Source organism: Chionomys nivalis, chromosome 4, assembly GCF_950005125.1.
Source record: "Chionomys nivalis chromosome 4, mChiNiv1.1, whole genome shotgun sequence".
Taxonomy (NCBI): domain Eukaryota; kingdom Metazoa; phylum Chordata; class Mammalia; order Rodentia; family Cricetidae; genus Chionomys; species Chionomys nivalis.
Window position 1 is genome coordinate 68507450 of NC_080089.1, and position 19710 is coordinate 68527159.

A 19710-nucleotide genomic window follows, 5' to 3' on the forward strand; every position below is an offset into this window, starting at 1 on the left:
AAGACCAAGAGTTTGAGCCGTTTTGAAGAGGAAGACTTGCTTTCTCTGAAGAGACAGATGAGAAGCTTCTGCCCCGTGCCTGCTACTGCAACCTCCCGGATCAGGCAGCTTTCCTGGAAAGAGATTCAGAATCTATTATGAGTTTAATCATCATGAAAAACTTTGATGAGAACACGGCACCACACTGCATAATAACTTTAAGTAGAAAACCCAACGCGGTGGGATTTTCATCAGGCCTTCGAGTGTCAGGAGAAAAAGAGTTCCACACTCAGCGAATATAGATAGGTCTGTTTGGGGTTGCGTTCAATCCAATTGTGCGTGGGGGCTGAATAATCAGGAGTGACAGCCTAGGCACTTTCTCTTCAAAGTGATTTTACAGAAGGTACGGCTTCCTAAGGAAAGGATGCCCGCCTCGCCGGTAACGCTGAACAGGCACTAATGTATCCATTTATTGGTGCTGGTGTCATGAGCTGGAGTCACAAATCATATTCGGGTTTTAAGATCCACTCACGGCTGCTTTGGGGGAAAGGGGCTTTCCTAGGATAAATGAAGCTTCTGAAACTTCTCGAACACTTTTGCAGTTCCCTGAGAGAGTCTCTGAGGGTCTTTGCAGAAGGATCTCGCTTCACGTTGCCAAGCCAGAGTAAACACAATGAAAAACAATAGTCTAGTTTTCCCCAATAAGGCGTGGGGGTCAAATTTGAATTGGGCTATGTAATTTCAGCTTTCCTTAATAAGGCCTTTGGAAAACGTTGGAGAAGCAAGTGTGTGATTTTGGTCTTGGCTCACAACTTTGAAACTTTTTTCCCTTTAATGTCTACCAAGGGTTTTCATAACAGATCTCCTCCCTGAACGATGTGTTCCATGGTTAAGTAATAGGTCCAATGCTGCAGGGTGCCAAATTTTCCGGCGACTTTTACTTTCCAAGGGAGGGTTAAATAGTTCTCTTAATAACTTGAAAGAAAAAAAAAACTCAAGGTTTACCACAGAGTTCTTAGTCACAAGTTAAATGTTTTCAGCAGTTTGATTGTTTTGAGCCTCTTTAGCCCTAGAAGGCTGAAGCATAAGAGCCGTTCTAAAGCTTCGATACTCTGAAGCTGAGCGCGGACTGCTTGCGTCAAAGCTTATAACCATTCTCTCTGACCGGTGCCATTTGCCAGCTACTACTTAGTTCCGCTTGTCACCTGTCACCTGTCAATCATCTTGGGAACATCTAAGGAGCTGACTCATGCATCCTCTGTGCTCCCACCATGCATATCAATGCTCTCTGTAGAGAGTTAGCTATCGTTCCCCGATGAACATTTACAAACAGAGACACATAAATAACACTGTGTGTGTGTATGTGTGTATGTGTAGCTGTAGTTTTCTTTACCATAAAAAGCTATGCTTTGAGTGAGCAGGAAGGAATATTTTCTTTAAAAAGGAAACTCAGAATCAATGGCTGTACCAAATTAATCGCTCCACCGTGCAGCTCACTCCTGTCAGAGTGGGTCAGCATTGCTCTCTGTGCCTTCTGCCTGCCTGGTCCCATGACCCCTTCCATTTTGATAGTGAAGCAATGCGCTTTTTCTCATGTTCTTCATCCCGTTTCACTACTGTCTATGCCATGTATGTATACATATGTGTACACATGCCTGAATGGGGGTGCCCATGTATGTGCAGGTCCATGTATGTGCAAATGTGGGCGGAAGTCAGAGGACAACCTCGGGAAGAGTTCCTCAGATGTCATCCACTTATGGTCTCTCATTGACCTGAAATCCGCTCATTAAGCTAGGCTGGGTGGCTAGCAAGTTCCAGGAAAGTGGTGTGTCCTCATCTGTCTTCTCAGCAAAGAGATTACAAACATGCGCCAACACAACTATTTTCTAACATGGATTCTGGGGGGTTGAACTCTTGTGTTTGCAAGGTGAGCACGGGAGCCCTGTGCTGACCGAGCTATCAGCCATGCAGTTAGTTGAGAAGAGAGTCAGTGAGCTCACAATTCAAGGCTTTGGAGTATGTCCTGTGACCAAGCCCAGCTCTCCGTCACTGGCTGCAGGTGGCATGTTTCAAGCACACACTGCATGCCCTACGACCAGAGATCCTCACGGGACCTTTCTTGACCTTTCTCTCTCTCTCTTCTCTTCCAGGGATCTCAGTAACGAAGAAGACACACACATGTAAGTAATGCATTTTGTTTCTGTCCCAAGTTTTCTGAAGAGTTGGAATTCGCATATGTCTGGCTGCTGTGGCCCTTCGAGCATAAGCCAATGTCTCATGGTCAATAGTGGTCATATTTTCAACCTGTAGTGGTCGGATTTGGCACATCTCCACCTGTTCGTACTGAGTGTGTGTTGATGAGCGAGGTCAGGCATAAGTTGGTGAATTCTGGTGTTCCAAGCCACAAATCTTTAGAGACACCACAAAACCTAGCCAGGAGGATCAGTTATTTATTGCTCACCTCTTATTCTGGATCCTTCTTAGAAGAGTTTCTAGAAAGCCCTGAGTTCTTTAAGCTTCTCTCTCCTTTGCCTTCCCACTAGCTCACAGGTGAGGTTGTTTTGTTCTTCTGTCTGTGGAGCAGAGATACTGAGGGGATAGAGGCGCTGTTGCACAACCATGACACGCTCCGTGGGGGCCCTGGCAACCGGCATTGATAGTTTGGTGTGGAACTGTGTGCTGGGTCTTTCCTCTGTAATCATCCCACTTCTCAGGGTCAATCGCCTTCACCAACAGCCTCACTCAAATCCCACCATCAACTTACCAACTCATGACAGAGGAAGGTGCTGTGATCTGCAATCGGAGCAGTGATGTTTGACTGAGCCTTGAACTGCAGGATAAAACATTGTATCACTGATGCAAGCAGTCAACCTTCACTGTAGTTGACCAGCATATTATTTAGGCTTTGAATGAATGGAGTCTTTAGAGTTTGATGGGTATTTTAGACCACAGAAAGATGCTACCTGTGAGATGTGTTCGGGCATCTTCCTAAGGCCAGCATTGGATCTATTTTTTTTTTTTTTGCATGACAGAGAAATGACAAGGATATATCCCCACATTTTTCTTCAATCAACTTTTTACATTTTTTTTTAATTCCACGTGACTCATGGGGGGGAGCAATATCTATGTAACATCAAAATAGTTTCACTTGTGCCTCAGTTGATTCTCAAAATCTGCTCTTGGGTTTGTCTGTCTGTCTTTCTGTATTTGTAGAAAAAAAATAAGGAATTATCATTTTTATTTTTTTAAAGTAAAAGAAGTATCTTGTAATGAGAAGCTGCCTGACATTTAGGGCCCAGTCTTACGGTTCCTCCACATGGCTCTCATAGCTCTCTATGGGATTGCTTGTTTGAAATACCACGGAAGGTCCAGCCCAAGCTAGGTGATGTGTGGTCAGGATGGCACCTCCACAGTTGCAGTCACTGTTCCCCCACCTCAATCAGGCGAGTCTGTGACCCTTAGTTTTGGGGGTTGTTCTGTCGTTGTTCTTGTTGTTCTTGCTGTTGTCGGTGCATAATTGAGCTCATGCTGACTGAGAGATTGACAGCGCAGGCCACTGAAGTCCTCTGTATATCCGCAGGGCAGGCATGGTACAGAGAGCTTCCTTGCACAGCCTTGCCCATGAGCTCGTCCCTGGCCTGGAGGGACCCACTCTAGAGGTGGTAAGTAATCCAGTCTTTCTGCTAGCTCCGTCCTGGGCCGCTCCCAAGCAGGGCCTGCTGATTGTGCCTACTGTTTATGGTGGTTTGGGGTATGGACCTCTCGCCACTTAGCCATATACAGAAAGCTGCAGACAGTTGCATTGTGGATTGGCTCTTAGATACGCAGACCACAAAACCCAGTTCAACTCCGTTAGATATGAAGAGCATATCTCAAATGATGATGTCACAGAAGGCAGAGGCCACAGATGTTGGTATTGTATAGACAGTCCATCAATAAAGACATTCGAGATGTTGCCATCACTGAAAATAACTTATGGGCCTATGTAGAAATCCATGGAGGGCTTTAGGGAACAGCCTAAGAGTGGTGACTAGAGAGGGGAAAATATAATTTAATAACAGATGATTTAACCAGGTAGGCCTTTCTTCAAAGGCTTAGAGAATTTCATCTCTGTTAACCTTAAAAGTGACAGCCAGAATAGTGATTTCTTTCTAACCTTGAGAGTCAGTCTGGGGTGTCCAGCCTTCTGACCCCTCTACACAACATTGCCATCCACCACGTTCACACTTGGAAACCTCACAATTCAACTGAGTCATTATCAAACTGTTTTAAATAAGTTTGTGTTTTTGCATTGGGCCTCATTTTATAGCTACCCTGACCTTCATGAGGCCTGAGGGTTGCAGGTTGGACACCCTGGAAGACTTACTAAGCATGAAGTACCTGTAGAAAAACTCAAAGCTCCTAAGTGACCTTGACTAAAAGTTTCAGGTCAGATGATGTCAGGATGTTTGGGGAAGGTTAAGATGATGTTTAACTTTTCTGAGTGGGGGAGATGCCCCAAAATAAAATATCCCCATGGCAAGTTGGAAAGAATAGCACTCAGGCTGTGGACACAGGACTGTGAGTGTCAGAAGAGATTTCACTCTTCGAGGTGCTTGAGTGTGGAAGTCCTCTGTGTCATCAGAACCTAGATTGCTTTTGTCATGCAGCTTGACAGGTAGCTCTTCATGTTTCTGGTCTTAGCATCTCCACAAGGCCCACAGCAGGAAAAGAAAACCAATCAGTTCTTTCTTTAATACTCATCACCCAAATGATTTCTTCCTTAGACTCTGTCAGGATTTTCCTTGAAAAAGGAATCGTCCTAAAGTGCTTTGCAGTTTTTTTTCTCTCTTTCTCTCTTTTAAGTTGTTAAATTTCAGCTCCTCTTAACTCCTTTTGACATCTGTTCTTCAAGAAGTTTCACTACCAGTGAAGTATATGAAGTCATTTCTGTACTAGTGCAAGTTTTTCATTTTTAGCCAGGGTTCTGGAAACCTTGGCCAAGCCTTGACTATATGATAGTTGACAACCCAAGTCACCTTGAGTTAGTGATTTCAATCAGGGATTTCTAACTGCCCTCCAAAAGAGATTGTTCAACTTACAAATTAATATATGTAGTTGCCAAGTGTATCATCAGACCAGTGTGTCACGTCACATGTGTACCACTCCAAGGTGGAAGAACTATAAAGTGAACCTGAATCATTGTGACACTCAGACAGGTGTGAGCATGCGCTCTACACACACACACTCACACACACACACACACCCCACAGTTTGGGGCAAACCGATCCACAAATTTCATGAAAGGACATGAGAATACTAGCCTCCAGGAAGTCCCTTAGAGACTCGGGTTCTCCCGTACACTGAAGGATGCCTAAATGTCGGGCTGGTCGACTCAGGGGAAAAAGTGAAAGCTTGGAGGTTTCTCGTGCTAAGTCATCATGCCCAAATTGGTTGAAAATTTCTTGCATCTGTAATGGTTTGCAATTGTTGATAGCATTAGGTTGTAGAATGGGAACATGGAAAAACATCTTTACTTGTGGGCTAGGGACATTAGATCAATTTCACACTGTGGTGCAGAATTTCAATTTCGTTTTCATGGTGATTACACAGGACATAGATCTGGCTGGACACTTGCAAGAATGCTTATGCTTTGTTTGCTTCGAAGGAGTGTTCTGGTTTCTTTTCCTGATAAAATAATACTGAGTAGATAATATCTTTCTTCTTCTTCTTCTTCTTCTTCTTCTTCTTCTTCTTCTTCTTCTTCTTCTTCTTCTTCTTCTTCTTCTTCTTCTTCTTGGAATCAATTGCTATTTGGGGTTTTTAATTGTCAAGGACAACTGGTCTTTCATTTCTGACTTCTTAATCTAGTTCTGCTTGAACAATTCTGTCTTTACTAAAATGTTGCATAATGCCAAATACGGAGCTAAAAACCTGCAATGGGAAGGGAAGTTAGAGGGATGGCTCAGTGGTCAAGGACTGCGCTGCTCTTCGAGATCACCCAAGTCTGGTTCCCAGTATCTACACCTTTAACTCCAGCTCAGAAGATCCAACATCCTCTTAGAGACTTCGTCGATACCTGCATTCGCATGGCAGATATATACACAGAGAGAACCTACCCATACACATAAATAGAAATTTAAAAGGAAAAGAAAGCATGCAATAGACCAAGTTGGTTTGTCAATTTTTCATACAACCTTCCCCGTCCCAATGCCAACAGAAAGATTATATCCAAATAGTTCAGAAATATTTTAGTATTAACACAAATTGCTGCTAGCAGATAAGTTAGTACATCCTTTTATGTTTGGCTGTAACAGGCTAACACCTAAAGTAAATTATTAAAGCACTGTATTATTTATAAATAGATTCTGATTCTCCGCAGTCAAAATATTTTAGCAAAAATCTGAATATTCCTTTTAGGTGCTATCTCTTATGTCCCTTTAAAAAGTGTTTATTGCAATCATTTAAAATAGAATAAATTAATGTATTCACCTTTTTAAATTTATCTATATTTTATTATTTTATGTGTTTGAGTGTTTTGCCTGTATACACACACACACACATACACACACGTGTGCCTCATGCCCATGATGGTCAGAAGATAGCTTTGGGTTCCCCAGGATTAGAGTTGTAAGCTGCCATGTGGTGCTAGGAATCTAGCATTGGGTGCCCTGGGTCCTCTCCAAGAGCAGCAAATGCTCCTAATCACTGACCCAACTCTCCAGCCAGCCCTGTATTCACTTTTTACTCCCAAGAGATGTGGCTTTGAATTTGACTTAAAGAAAATGAGTTCTAAGGCCTCAATCTTCCCTCCTTGGGTCTTTGTAAATCCCACAAAATATACCCAACAATTTGTCACAATTGTTACAATCTACTCAGAAGAACCAAGAACCAGAAGAAGCCTATTTTCTAATTTGTTTTCCTTTCCTGGAAGCCACTCTTTGATTGTAGATTCTCAGCAACCTCAAACTTGAGGCTCGCTCACAGAGCACTAAAATGCAGACACCATTCTTGGCAAGACTACTGGAGGGTGCTTTGATGGTAGAGTTAAGGCTACCTTGTCAACCCATTTGACTCCCAGCAATTCTAATCTCAATTGCTGACAAGGTGTTTCATTAGGACATTAAGACAGACGTGAGCCTTCTTTTAGTGGGCCTCTCTTCTCGTCACTTGGCTCACTGACAAATTATCCAGAAAAAAAAAATCTTAAGTTCATGCTCATAAAGTAACGGGAAGGTTCATTGCTAGAGCTATTAGCCATCCCATATATAAATCTTGATAACCATGGGAAATGACCAAAATGCAAATGCTCATGCCTCACAAGGCTATCTGCTCTGTGCTGGCAGGTCCTTATCCTCAAAGACTCCATAGAATAAGAGACAGGGCTGGAGTAAGACATGGGGAGCAGGAGCATAGTAATAGGAAACAACCCAAGGTGCAAAAATCAGGACAGCCATTCCAGAAGGTTCCACTCATGACCAGAAAGCAAGTTTAGCTTGAGCGTAGCAGAAAAGAAAAGAATTGGAGGCCTTCTATACAGGATTTGGATGCTGTGATCCAAACATCTAGGAACAATCAAGTAACTTCAATTATTTCACCTGGGACCCTAGAAACTGTCTATTGTTTGTCTCCCTTTGTTCTCAGTCTGAACAATACCCACCTACTCCCTTCAAGAGTGACTGGATAAAAGAGGCCAAGTGTCTGGCAAAGAGTCTGGAAATGACTTCATTGTTTAGAGGCAGTCTGTGTGGCTAGAGCAGAGCTCCACCCTCCCAAGTTGTTCTGTGGCCCATCATATTAAAAATAAATGGACTACACTTGGCCCTGAGGGTTCGCCCAAAGCAGACAGTTTTCATAGTCTTAAAACCCAACTTCAGGGCGAGGACCTGCGAAGACCACAGAGAAGCTGAAAGTTCAGCGTTTCCATCGGCTGTCAAATGCTCTACACGGAGCTCTACCCGCCATGCATTTCCACCTAGACCTCCTGGTGCTGGCTTTTCTGGGTTAGTAGACTCCAGAGTCGTGACCACTTTAGAAGGAAAGTCTTTTGTCTTCCTTTTTATCCAAGTTTGCTTTCTATCGCTTTGATAAAACACCATGACCCAAACAACTTAGGGAAGAAAGGGTATTATTTGCTTACACATCCCAATCACAGTCCATCATGAAGGAACTTAGGGAGGGAGCCCAAGGCAGGAATCTGGAGGCAGGAATTGAAGCAGAAGCCATGGAGAAAGGTTGCTTACTGGCTTGCTCCCCATAGCTTTCTCAGTTTGGTTTTTTGTATACCCTAGGACCACCTGCCCCAGAGTGGCATGGCCCACAGTGGGCTGGACCCTCCCACATCCATCACTAATCAACAATAAGTCCCACAAAACCAATAAGTCCCACAAATTAAACCCAACAGGGGCATTTTCTCAATTAAAGTGCCCCTTCCCTAGAGGACCCTAGTTCGTCTCAAATTGACAAAATCAGGACACTGTCTCATATATAGCATAGGTTCCAAGGGTGTGTTGAGGTAGTAACTGACTCTTTAAAATTCTGTCAGAAAACAAAATGATCAGACCTGCAAGGTACTGGTGTGTGATTGATGATTTATTGCATGTTTAAGAAACTCTTTCTCATGATTGGGCTGAACTTTGAGAGCGAGCTGGGAACTTCGCTGGAAGGAAGCTCTGTGGGTAGAGCACTTGCCATGAAAGCATGAGAACCTCAGTGCAGATTCCCAGCACCCATGTGTTAAAAAGAAAAACAAACAAAAAATAGGGATGGCCATGCACACCTATAATCCTGGTGGAGGCGAGACAGAGGCAGGAGGGTGTCTCGGGGTTCCTGGCCAGCCAGTCTAACCAAATTGGTGATCTCCTGGTTCAAAGAGAAACTCTGTCTCAAAAAGTAAGATGGGAAGAGGCCAAGGAGGACAGATAGCTGGTGTTGACCTTTGGCCTCCTCACATGCAAGCACACATATACGCACACAAATACACACACCAGATGTAGGAACAAAAGAGAAAATGGGACAGGAGAGAGAGAGCGGAGCCGGCCGTGGTGTGCACCACTGATGAGCCCTTCCCAGACTGCACATTGTGTTTAACGCTGCCTGTCTTTATCTCCTTTCATCTTCTCATGAGCTCCATTGACTTTCGCCCTTGCAACAAGTTTTAGATAAGAAGATGGATCCAAAGAATGAATCACTTAGCTTAAAGGAGTCAAAAAACTTGTTTACTCACCCAGCTGGTCATGGGCAGAGCCCAGACTCCGAACCAGATGAGACTGCCTGTTTCTGCATAGGGGAGAGCCATGCTGGCATGTCTAGTATGGGCAGCGACCCATCCTTTGAGCCATTTGGTGAGAGGCCTTTTGTAGAGCCCTTCACAAATTCTCATGTGTTTCATCATGGCCATGGCTTTGTGATGTAGGCCATTCCTGCTCCGAAGCTGGAAACTAAGACACACACACTAACATGCCCCCAAGGGCGCAGGATTTAAAGGGTCTGAAGCCAACCATCTCTTTAGAGTAGTTCTCTCACTCTATAGCAGAAAAGAAAACTAAGCACAACATAGTTATTGCGATAACTGTCTGAGGTTTTATTTCTTAATCATTATCTATTTTAGTTTTTCACTGTTATTATGTGTGTACAAGCACATAATGTCTATGTACAGGCATGTGTGCCGTGGCATACATGTAGACATTGGAGGATAACTTTGTACAATTACTTCTCTCCATCCGCCTTTGAAGACCTGGGGCTTGAACTCAAGTTGTTAGGCTTGTGCAGCTATCCCCTTCACTTACTGAGCCATCTTGTAGGCCCCTGATGTTGGTTTCATTGTTGTTGCGGATTTGTTTTTTTTTTTTTTTTATGATATAACTGTTTCGTGTATTTTCCATTTGAAGGGCCAACCTATTTCATGACAGGAGAATGTTATACCCGCTGTATGGGAACAAGATGGTCTGCTGGCAACTATCCAGCCTTCCCACGTTAAAAGGATCATGTTTCATCTGCTTAACCTCCTAACCTGATCCTTCAAAGATGCTGAACAGTCAATATCACTGTTCATACAACTCAGCTGATCCCATGACAGGCACAGGCACAGCCCTTCGGAGGCTTCAAGTCGAACTAAAGCCCCAGCCACTTAGCCACGTGCACGGCTGACGGCACGAACTGATCTTTCGCTGAAGCAAAGCCTTTCATTGTCAGTGCCGTGCAGAGTACGCATTCTTTTTTGGCTCAACCTGATTGTGGATGCTGAACATCCGATGACCATACAGACAGTGTGATTCAGCACACACTGTGGTTTCCTTGAAGCCTAACCCAACCAAGCAAACGAGTTTGCAAGGCAGAGTAGTTGGGGAGTGGAAGGTATCTGAGAGATAAGCCGCTACAGGGCTGGGGAGATGGCTCGCTGATTAAGATCACTTACTGCTCTCGCAGAGGATTGGAGTTGGGTTCCCCAAACCCATATTGGGCAACTCATATCTGTAACTCTAGCTCCAGATGATCAGATAGTCCCCCCTGGCCTCTGTGGGCATCAGAGCGCGCGCGCCCGTGCACACACACACACACACACACACACACACACACACATCCACGAGATTAAAAGTAGAGTAAATCTTTTTAAAAAGACAGTATTAGGTTTTGCTGATGCTTAATCCTACCTGAATTTAGGATTTGATCTTGATTGTAATCTCTGCAGGCAAGGAATGAAAATGCAAAAGAAGTAGAGATTCAGTTGTGTTTGAAACGTGGAGAACACCATCACTCTATACTGACTTAAGCAATAACACTAAAACTTTACACCAATTTTTGAGTAAAATTGCTGCCCATATCTCCACTTTGTTGCAACTATGATTTTTATTTCCAAGCTAATTCCCCTCTTGCCTTCGGTGGCTCAAGGTGCCCTCCTAATAGACTGCTCTCTATTTGCTCCGCTTTCGTCTCTGGGCAAATATTTCTCCTATATAGCAAAGATGGCTACTTTCATCTTTTATTGTGTTGACCACCTAAGCATTAATTTTAGCTTTTAATGTCTTAGTCAACAGCCAAGTGTAATTATTAAAAAGAAAAGTTGAGCCAGGCACGGTGACACATACCTGTGCTCTAAGAACTTAGAGGGTTGAGGAGAAGGAGGTAGATTGTTAACAGTTTGAAGCAAGCCTGGACGAGAGTTCCAGGCCAGGCTTGGCGGTGCCTAGCGAGACCCTGTCTCAAGTAAACAAACAACTGGTAAATAAATAAATAAATTGTCGACAAGAAAGGGGCTAAAATGTGATAGATTGTGATTTAGACTCAGTAAAAGGAACTAATAAACCGGGCGGTGGTGGCGCACGCCTTTAATCCCAGCACTCGGGAGGCAGAGGCAGGCGGATCTCTGTGAGTTCGAGGCCAGCCTGGTCTACAAGAGCTAGTTCCAGGACAGGAACCAAAAACTAAGGAGAAACCCTGTCTCGAAAAATAAAAAAAAATAAAAAAAATAAAAAAAGGAGCTAATAAATACACCTCGCATTTGCAGTTTTCACTTTGGGGGTAAAAAGATTTTATGATGGAAAAATCTGAACTTTCATACCAGAACCTAGGGAAAGCAGAAGACAGGCTGCACAGCAGACAGGAGCCGAAGCCTATAAGAAGGCAGGGGAGGGAGAAGCAGGCAGGTTTACTAGCAGAGCCGCTCATAACTTCTAATCATTGCTTAGAACTGCATGAGGCCCCGTGTAGCGAGTTCACCCGGGGTCCCCTCCATGTCTCCTCACTTACTCTACACCTCCTTCAGGAGAGAGTGTGTGTGTGTGTGTGTGTGCATGTGGATACCAGTGGGTAACCCTGGTCCTTGCTCCTTAAGCACCACTCACCTTGAATTTTGAGACTCTCTCATTAGCCTAGAACTTGCCAAGTAGGCACAACTGACTTGCCAGCAAGCTCTGGGGATTTGTCTGTCTCTGCCTCCCCAGTACTGGGAGCATATACCACCATGTCTGACTTTTTTTTATGAGACTTCTGAGGATTGAGCTCAGGTCCTTATGTTTGCAAGGCCAGTTCTTTATTGACTGATTAACTATCTCCCTAGCACCCCTTGCCTCCCCTCTGATTTGAGGGATTCTTTACAGCGAAAGTGCTGCAAGCAAATACAGGGCTGAGTTTTTGTTTACCTACAGTGTTTTAACACCTGTGAGCCAAGCCCACAGGTGGTGACCCAAGCTCTGTCTAAAACCATGGCCATAGGCATGATCACTAGGTCGGTTTGCTCTGCGGACAAAGATGTGGACCCACGTGACCGGAGTCAACTGTTACCAAGGAAGACATGGACAATGGGAAGACGTGGAGGTTTCCTTTCTCTCATGACCAATAGGAGCTACGGAACTCATGGGGAAATGCTGTGACCCAGAAACATTCATTGTCTTCCCACCTTGTCACTTAGCATCATCTGAATCAGATGTTGCCTGCCTCGGCCCCTTCGCTGAGCTCAGGGGGAACCCTGGTCCTTAGCTAGAAGCTTCTTTGCTGCCTGTGCTTGTGATGGACTATTCTGACAGGACAGAAAGAGCCGGTCCCTTTCCTCTGTCTCAACTGTAAGGTCTAATTGTAAGGCCACTCCTCGCCATGTCATTAAAATCAGAGGCATGGAATGAGCCCTAAAGCTTAAAAAATACATATGCACTTTGAATTCCATGGCTAATGGTTCTCCTTGCTTGCTTTCATCCCAGGGCTAATTGGCCAGGGCTTCTGTGATACACTGGGAACCTCTGTTTCTCCAGCCCTTTTAACTCAGCTACAAATAGCTTGATAAAAATTTGAACCCCAGATTCCAAATCTTGCTCACATCTTAGGTAGATGAAGGAAAATGCACCAGGTTAGCCCCTTTTCATCACGAAGAATCTTTCCCTCAAACAACTGGAAAAAATGGGGGGAACTACAGTCTTTTCTCACAGCAGGTTTTTCTTCCTTTGCCTAAAATGGATTTCTATGGTTGCTCTTCAGAAATAGGAAGGTCCTGGCAAGGCATGTCTACCCCCTGCCCTTCCTTTGGGCATCACCAAGTATATTAGGTTCATTTCTCTGTCTCCCTTACATCATGTCTTTTGTGTTGACAAAACTGAAAATCCAGTTCCCCTCCCCACCCAGTTGGGGCATTGTCATAACTGATTGTCACCAGTCCATGCTGTGCCTAGATGGGATCACACCAGCGCCCCTAGAGATGAGGCGAAAACTGAACTCTGTCCCCCGAGGCCAACGAAATAGCTGTTTGGTCCCTCGTGTGAAACTTCCTAATAACTTAAGTGGGCAGCCTGTGGGTCCCTGGAGGGCTTCTCCACAAGAGCGTTCCCTCTCTTTGTTAAGATTGCTTATTAAAAATGACTTTATAATGAAGCTGCCTCAAATAGAAGTTCTTTTCCTGGTTGTCCTTGAAGCGGCAGCAAAGAACCTCGAGACAACTGTCTAGGGTTTTCCTCCTTGTTAAAACTTCTCTGTTACCACGGGTGCTCTTGATTTTTAAGAAGACAAAGTCTAACTGACATGAGTCCCCATCCACTTGATTATGTCCCCTAACACCCCGTGCAAGGCATTATTGGTACCTTAGCTTGTCGGGCAGGCGCGGGAAATGAATTGATCTCTGTCGATTGAGGACATGTTCGTCTGCAGTGAAAACTAGACTGTCGGGAGTCCCCGGGAGAGCAGAGCGGCTAAGAGATGCTGCTGTCAATCCAGCCCCAACTCAACCAACTCAGTGGTTTCTGGTGATCTTGTTTCTTTGGTCTCTGATTTTTCCTATTAACTAGCCACCTTCCTGCCATAAGGGAGGATCATAAAGAAGAATCAAATAATAATAAAGGCGAGGTGGACCTGATACAGGTTTATAATCCCAGCTCTGGGGAGAAGGAAACAGGGACCCCTGGAGCTCACTAACCAATCAGCCTATCCTACTTGATGGGTTTCAAGTAATATTGACTCTGGCCTGTACACATACACCGTCAGACCCAGGAATAGGCACACATACATACATAAACATACATATAAAAATTGTATCTTATTCTGTGTTAATTACACTATATATATTCATAACTTCTTTGTACATGTGGCAATTAGGAGATGAACAGAGTTTGGGGTGTTTATATAGTCTAGCAGCCTGTCTTTTGTCTGTACTCTGATTTATTTAACATAAGGAATGATAAAGCAGTTCTCTGCCGGGTTCAGCACTGGGCATATCTGCCTCCGACATGGCATCCCAGTGCTCAGGCATTCTCAACAAGCGGTGCAGGAGAGAAAGAGCCATATAAAGTTGTTAGTGACAGACTGCATCTGAAACATTGGCCTCGCGGTAGGGTTGTCAGACAGTAAATCTTTAGGTGGTGAGATGTGGCTTGCATTGTGCATGGTAGAGAGCACCGGGTGTGACTGCCGTGTGCACACTGGAGAGCACCAGTGTGACCGCGGTGTGCACGCTGGAGAGCACCGGGTGTGACCGCGGTTTGCACACCAGAGAGCACTAGTGTGACTGAGGTGTGCATGCTGGAGAACACCGGGTGTGACCGCGGTGTGCACGCTGGAGAGCACCAGTGTGACTGCGATGTGGACACTGGAGAGAGCACCAGTGTGACTGAGGTGTGCACGCTGGAGAACACGGGGTATGACCGCAGTGTGCATGCTGGAGAGCACCAGTGTGACTGCGATGTGGACACTGGAGAGAGCACCAGTGTGACTGAGGTGTGCACGCTGGAGAACACGGGGTATGACCGCGGTGTGCATGCTGGAGAGCACCGGGTGTGACTGCGGTGTGCACACTGGAGAGAACACCGAGTGTGACTGCAGTGTGCACACTGGAGAGAGCACCGGGTGTGACTGCGGTGTGCACGCCGGAGAGCACCAGTGTGACTGAGGTGTGCACGCTGGAGAACACCGAGTGTGACTGCAGTGTGCACACTGGAGAGAACACCGAGTGTGACTGCAGTGTGCACACTGGAGAGAGCACCGGGTGTGGAGAGCACCAGTGTGACTGAGGTGTGCACGCTGGAGAACACCGAGTGTGACTGCAGTGTGCACACTGGAGAGAGCACCGGGTGTGACTGCAGTGTGCACACTGGAGAGAGCACCGGGTGTGACTGCGGTGTGCATGCTGGAGAGCACTGGGTGTGACTGTAGTGTGCACACTGGAGAGCATCAGATGTGGCTCGCAATGTGAATGCTGGAGAACACCAAAGCGAGTGGCACTCGTATGCATATTCCAACTGCAAAGATCAGTCCTGGCTGGTAATTTTCAGAATGACTGCAGACGGAGAATGTGCCTCAAATAACTGCTTCAGTGTAGTAAATATTTTACTCTCTAAGAACACCAGAATGCCGTATTAGGAATCTCAGATACACACAATACAATCAATTTTACAAGAAGAGCGAAACAAACACAAATTGAGTGAATTCTCTTCTCTGAGACCAAATACTTTTAAAACATCCTTACATTTAGCAATTGCTGCTTCTGTCTCCTTAGTCAAGATAAACAAGAAGGAAGGGGGGAAATTGCTCTAGCTAGGCCTGCTGGCACACTCCTTTCATCTTATACTTGAGAGGCAGAGACTGGGGAATCGACAAATTCAAGGCCAGCGTGTTCTAAATAGTGAGCTCCAGACCAGCCAAGACTCTAAAGTGATACCATGTCACAAAACAAGCACAACGGTGTGCAACAATGTCTCTAGTACCCTGTGTCATACTCATGTGGATATGTACAAGAAAGGGAGGGAGGAGAGAGGGAAGGAGGGAAGAAGGAAGGATAGGAGGGAACAAAGGAAGATTAGAATATACATATGTAGATTTTTAAGAATGTTTGTCTGTGTATATCTACACTCTTATGTATGTATGGCCGGGCCCTCTCCCCACACATTTAGAACAAATAGTAATAGCCTTGTCACATATGGAAAATAATGTGTCTATTACTTGAAATAGTGTTATCAGATTTACATCTTCTTACTTTGGCAATGAATGCTACCCCTAAAGACTTCATAAACCTCAGTCTTAGCTTAAGTTCATTGCTTCCAGTATTCCGTCTCACCAGTGTCTCACCATAGTGAAGTCACCATCGCATCCTGAGATTCCAAAGCATCTAAAAATCCTTCTAAAGATGGACTGCGCTATGACTGTTATTATCTGTGGGGAGGGGAGTGACCTCGTAAATGCCGAAACAAGTTTGTTTTTGTAACTGGTGAGAGGTTTCTAGTAACAAAGTGATCGGATTTGCAAGAGAGAGCAACATTCTCAGTTCCCATCAGAGTGTGTAACTGTGAAGGAGGAAGCTCCCTATTAGAGAATTGGCTGACCTTTCCAAGAATGGGAGGTAGAGTATTTTGTCAAGGGAAATTGTCTATCTTTGTCTGGTCTGGAGAGGAAAAAGTGATCCAAAAATGTTAAGCCATTTCTGAAGTAGACGTTTTGATACCACCCCCCCCCCCCCAGATTACTTAATTGAATTTCAGGGTAAATTTCCTATTCAAGGTCAGACTATGTAGATAGCATCCTTATGTCTGTCTGGTGTGGCTTATATGCATGCTGTCTTGATTTAGCAGACACTGGTGTTTTCAAAGCTGTTGTTAAGGCTGGAGAAATGGCTTAGTGGGGGCTCCTGCGTGCAAGCAAAAGGACCTGAGTTCAGATCCCAGCACCCAAATGAACAATCCAGGCCTGGCTATGTGTGTAATCCAGTGCTATTGGGTGGATGGGGGAAGGACAGGGGCATTACTGGGGCTTGAGTGATAGAGCAGGACAACTGATCTCTACTTCCAGACCCTGCACATGTACAGAGGTGTGTGTACTCACACACAACATATACACCTCCCACACATGCATTACACACATATTCAAATGTACACACACACACCACACAGAAAAAAACAAAACCTCGTGAGTGGCCTTAAACAACCGCAGTTCCTATGGATTTGTCCTTGGAATTCTTTTTAAAATATTCTTTAAGCACCATGCGTTAGCTTCACTACCTACTTCTGTTTATAACTTTTTTTTTGAACCAAGAAAATACGAGGAACCAAATTATCCCCTGCAGGATCAATTCCTTGAGTGGAACCTTGCTTATAAGTGAGAGAATGAGACATGACCCAATAAAAGAATCTATTTTAATTTTAATTTATTTCCTGGTGGCCTTTATGCCTCCTTAGGCAATGACCTAACCAATTCTTTCTTAACACTGATTTTTTTTTCTTTCCAAGGTCAAAAAGCACTTTGCAGTTACTGTAAGAGGAACTAAATGGTTTTTTTGTTGTTGTTGTTGTTGTTTTTGTTTTTTTGCCTGTCACATAAAATCGGTTTCTTCATAGAAGATGTAAATTCTGGTTTTCTCAGCTTTTTAGTAACTCCTTTCTCATTAGAAATCTATTCACAGCAAAAATGAACAGGATGAAACAAGTTGATCTCTGGGGCTTCCAACGTTGAATTTGGGGTAGTCATTGTCTGTGGTACCCTCTTTCATCCCTTCTGCTTGCTGAGATGGAGTGTAACTTACAGTGAGAGGAATGGGTTCCAGGCTATTCCCACTGTCTGCTACAATTTCACAGGGCAGCGTGCAAGCAAGGTAAAGACTGTTCTAGAAGGCAGCCCAACCTAGAGATCTCAATGCTAGATAGGAATCGCTTGTCCTCAAATCACACTCTCATGAGTGCACACAGGCGTACAGGTACACAGGCATGCATGCACACAGACACACACACAAAACACCACCACCCCTCCCCCCTTAAAGGCACCACCCACCCCCAAAGTCAACTCCTGATGGGTAGACAATAAAAGGATTTGCTGTGTCCTGATTGCCCGAGTTAGTTACCTAACCCTGCCTATAACTGGGGTGATTTGAAAGACGGGAGGATGTTCTCGTTTTCATTATGGGAGTCACTTGGGGACAGTATCACTTAGAAGAATATGTTTTTATTGCCCTAAATTACTTTACCTGAGAGCCTGTTGATGTGTTTCTCTTAGGTTAGATTTCTCGTGAACAAAATGGCCCATGTGGGTCCCATTTTCACTGTTTCTCCCAGAGCTTAAACTACTCCAGTGGTCAGTGAGTTGGCAGTCATTCTATCCCAGAGTCACAGTTACAAGAGAAAGTTCTAGAAAGGAGTTAGCATGCAATGAAACACAAACAGAGCCAGCGGAGCTTTGTCCTGTGTATGATAGCCATACGTGGAGCCCACAGTAGAGTTCCAGACTTGGAAAACGTCGACCCCCCCCAGATATCAAAGTTGAGCTATGTCTGCTTCAGCCTGAACCAAGGAGATTCTATCACGATCAAATTTAAATGGCATCACAATTCCCAGCATCTTTAAATAGATGGGTGTATCCTGCATCGAATTCCCTGGAGAAGAGATGCTGAAATTCTGAAATTGGAGGGTGTACTCTTAGGAAAAATGACCATGAGGAGGAGTGGAAGAAACAGGATGGGAGGACCCAACTGCCATGTTGTGACAACCTAGATTGAGGAAATGCCGAGGAAGAGCAGATGTGGTTCCAGGTGGGTGCAAGATGGATGCAGCCCTCACTGTGCAACAGCCATGCGCAGGTGGCAGCTGTACACAGGGAGGCACCAAACCTTGGGCAGGGCAGGCAGCTCTCCTTAGCTGAGGATAAAGCCCCAGGGTAACTCAGTCATGCACCCTTAGCCATGAAGCTTCTAGTTGCTGGGCGAATGAGGACTTGGATGGCATACCATGTACTCACTATAAAGGGCAGAAATGGCCCTGAAAGCTCTATTTCCTTAGTTAAGATGACACACATTTCATTGCTTAGCTAAGGCTTCCGTGAATGCAGCATGTGCATAGCCTCAGAATAACAGCATAACCAAGTCAAAAAATGCTGAATTCAAAAGGATTTTTTTTTTCTGTTGAATAAGTGGTTTTCATTAGGATCTCTGGTGCTGGATGTATGCATTATAAATCATATATGTACAAGCCCATAAAATGTTTTCTTTCTCTACCCACGGACATTCCAGCATGTTAACACATTTTTCTCAATTATAAAAAATAAATAACACATGTCCGACAACGGTGGCTCATGTACAATGGATTCACACAGGAACAAAGAATGACTATAAAGAACTAGCCACACACACTGCAAGTTCTGTCTGTCTGTCTGTCTACTGCTGTCCTCTGATTCAGATAAACCACCAAAAGCATTCTTTACAGACCCCATGTGTGGACACAGCTTTTCTGTTTAGCAGTTGGGGTAGATCTTTAGTAAAGCGGCTCCTTATAACTAAAGGAAGAATCGAGTATAAGAGCAGCTGTGACTGTCAGATGGGAATCATTGAGAGCTACTGGTCCTGTCCCTCGCTTGTCCTGTTGAGCAAGCCTCTCTGCCATAGTTGATGGCAAAGTTGTGATGAGTCTTCATTTTGTTTGGCCAATTTCTGACATAGCCTGTAGTTTAATGGCATTTGACTTCTGAGCATGGGAACCCCACAACACGAAAATAACCCTACGCTATCTTCATGAAGTATTATCTAATGGAGTGTTTCTTTTTCCATACGATTCAAAGGCATTTGCCCAGCATCCCTCTTACGACTTTAAAATTGTATTTATTATACTTGAGGGTAGCAGGGATTGCTTTCAGGCGTCAGTTCTCTCTTCCCATGGTGAGCTTGGGGGATCAGACACAGATCCTCAGCCTCCTGCTGAGCCATCTCACCAGCCCCACAAATACAACATTATAATTCCAGAGCTTGTTTGTTTATTTTTTTAAGGTATCCCTGCGATTTCCATAGTCCAAAATATGCCTATT

The 19710-nt window shown here is 44.5% G+C and overlaps 1 protein-coding gene across 1 annotated transcript in view; it reads left to right on the forward strand.

Annotated features, from left to right (window-relative positions):
• Rora (RAR related orphan receptor A) overlaps positions 1 to 19710 on the forward strand; it is a 730196-nt gene that overhangs the window by 538168 nt on the left and 172318 nt on the right. The window contains exon 2 of the mRNA XM_057766319.1: positions 2130 to 2159. Within this exon, the coding sequence (XP_057622302.1) occupies positions 2130 to 2159 (30 nt within the window). The remainder of the gene's footprint in view (positions 1 to 2129; positions 2160 to 19710) is intronic.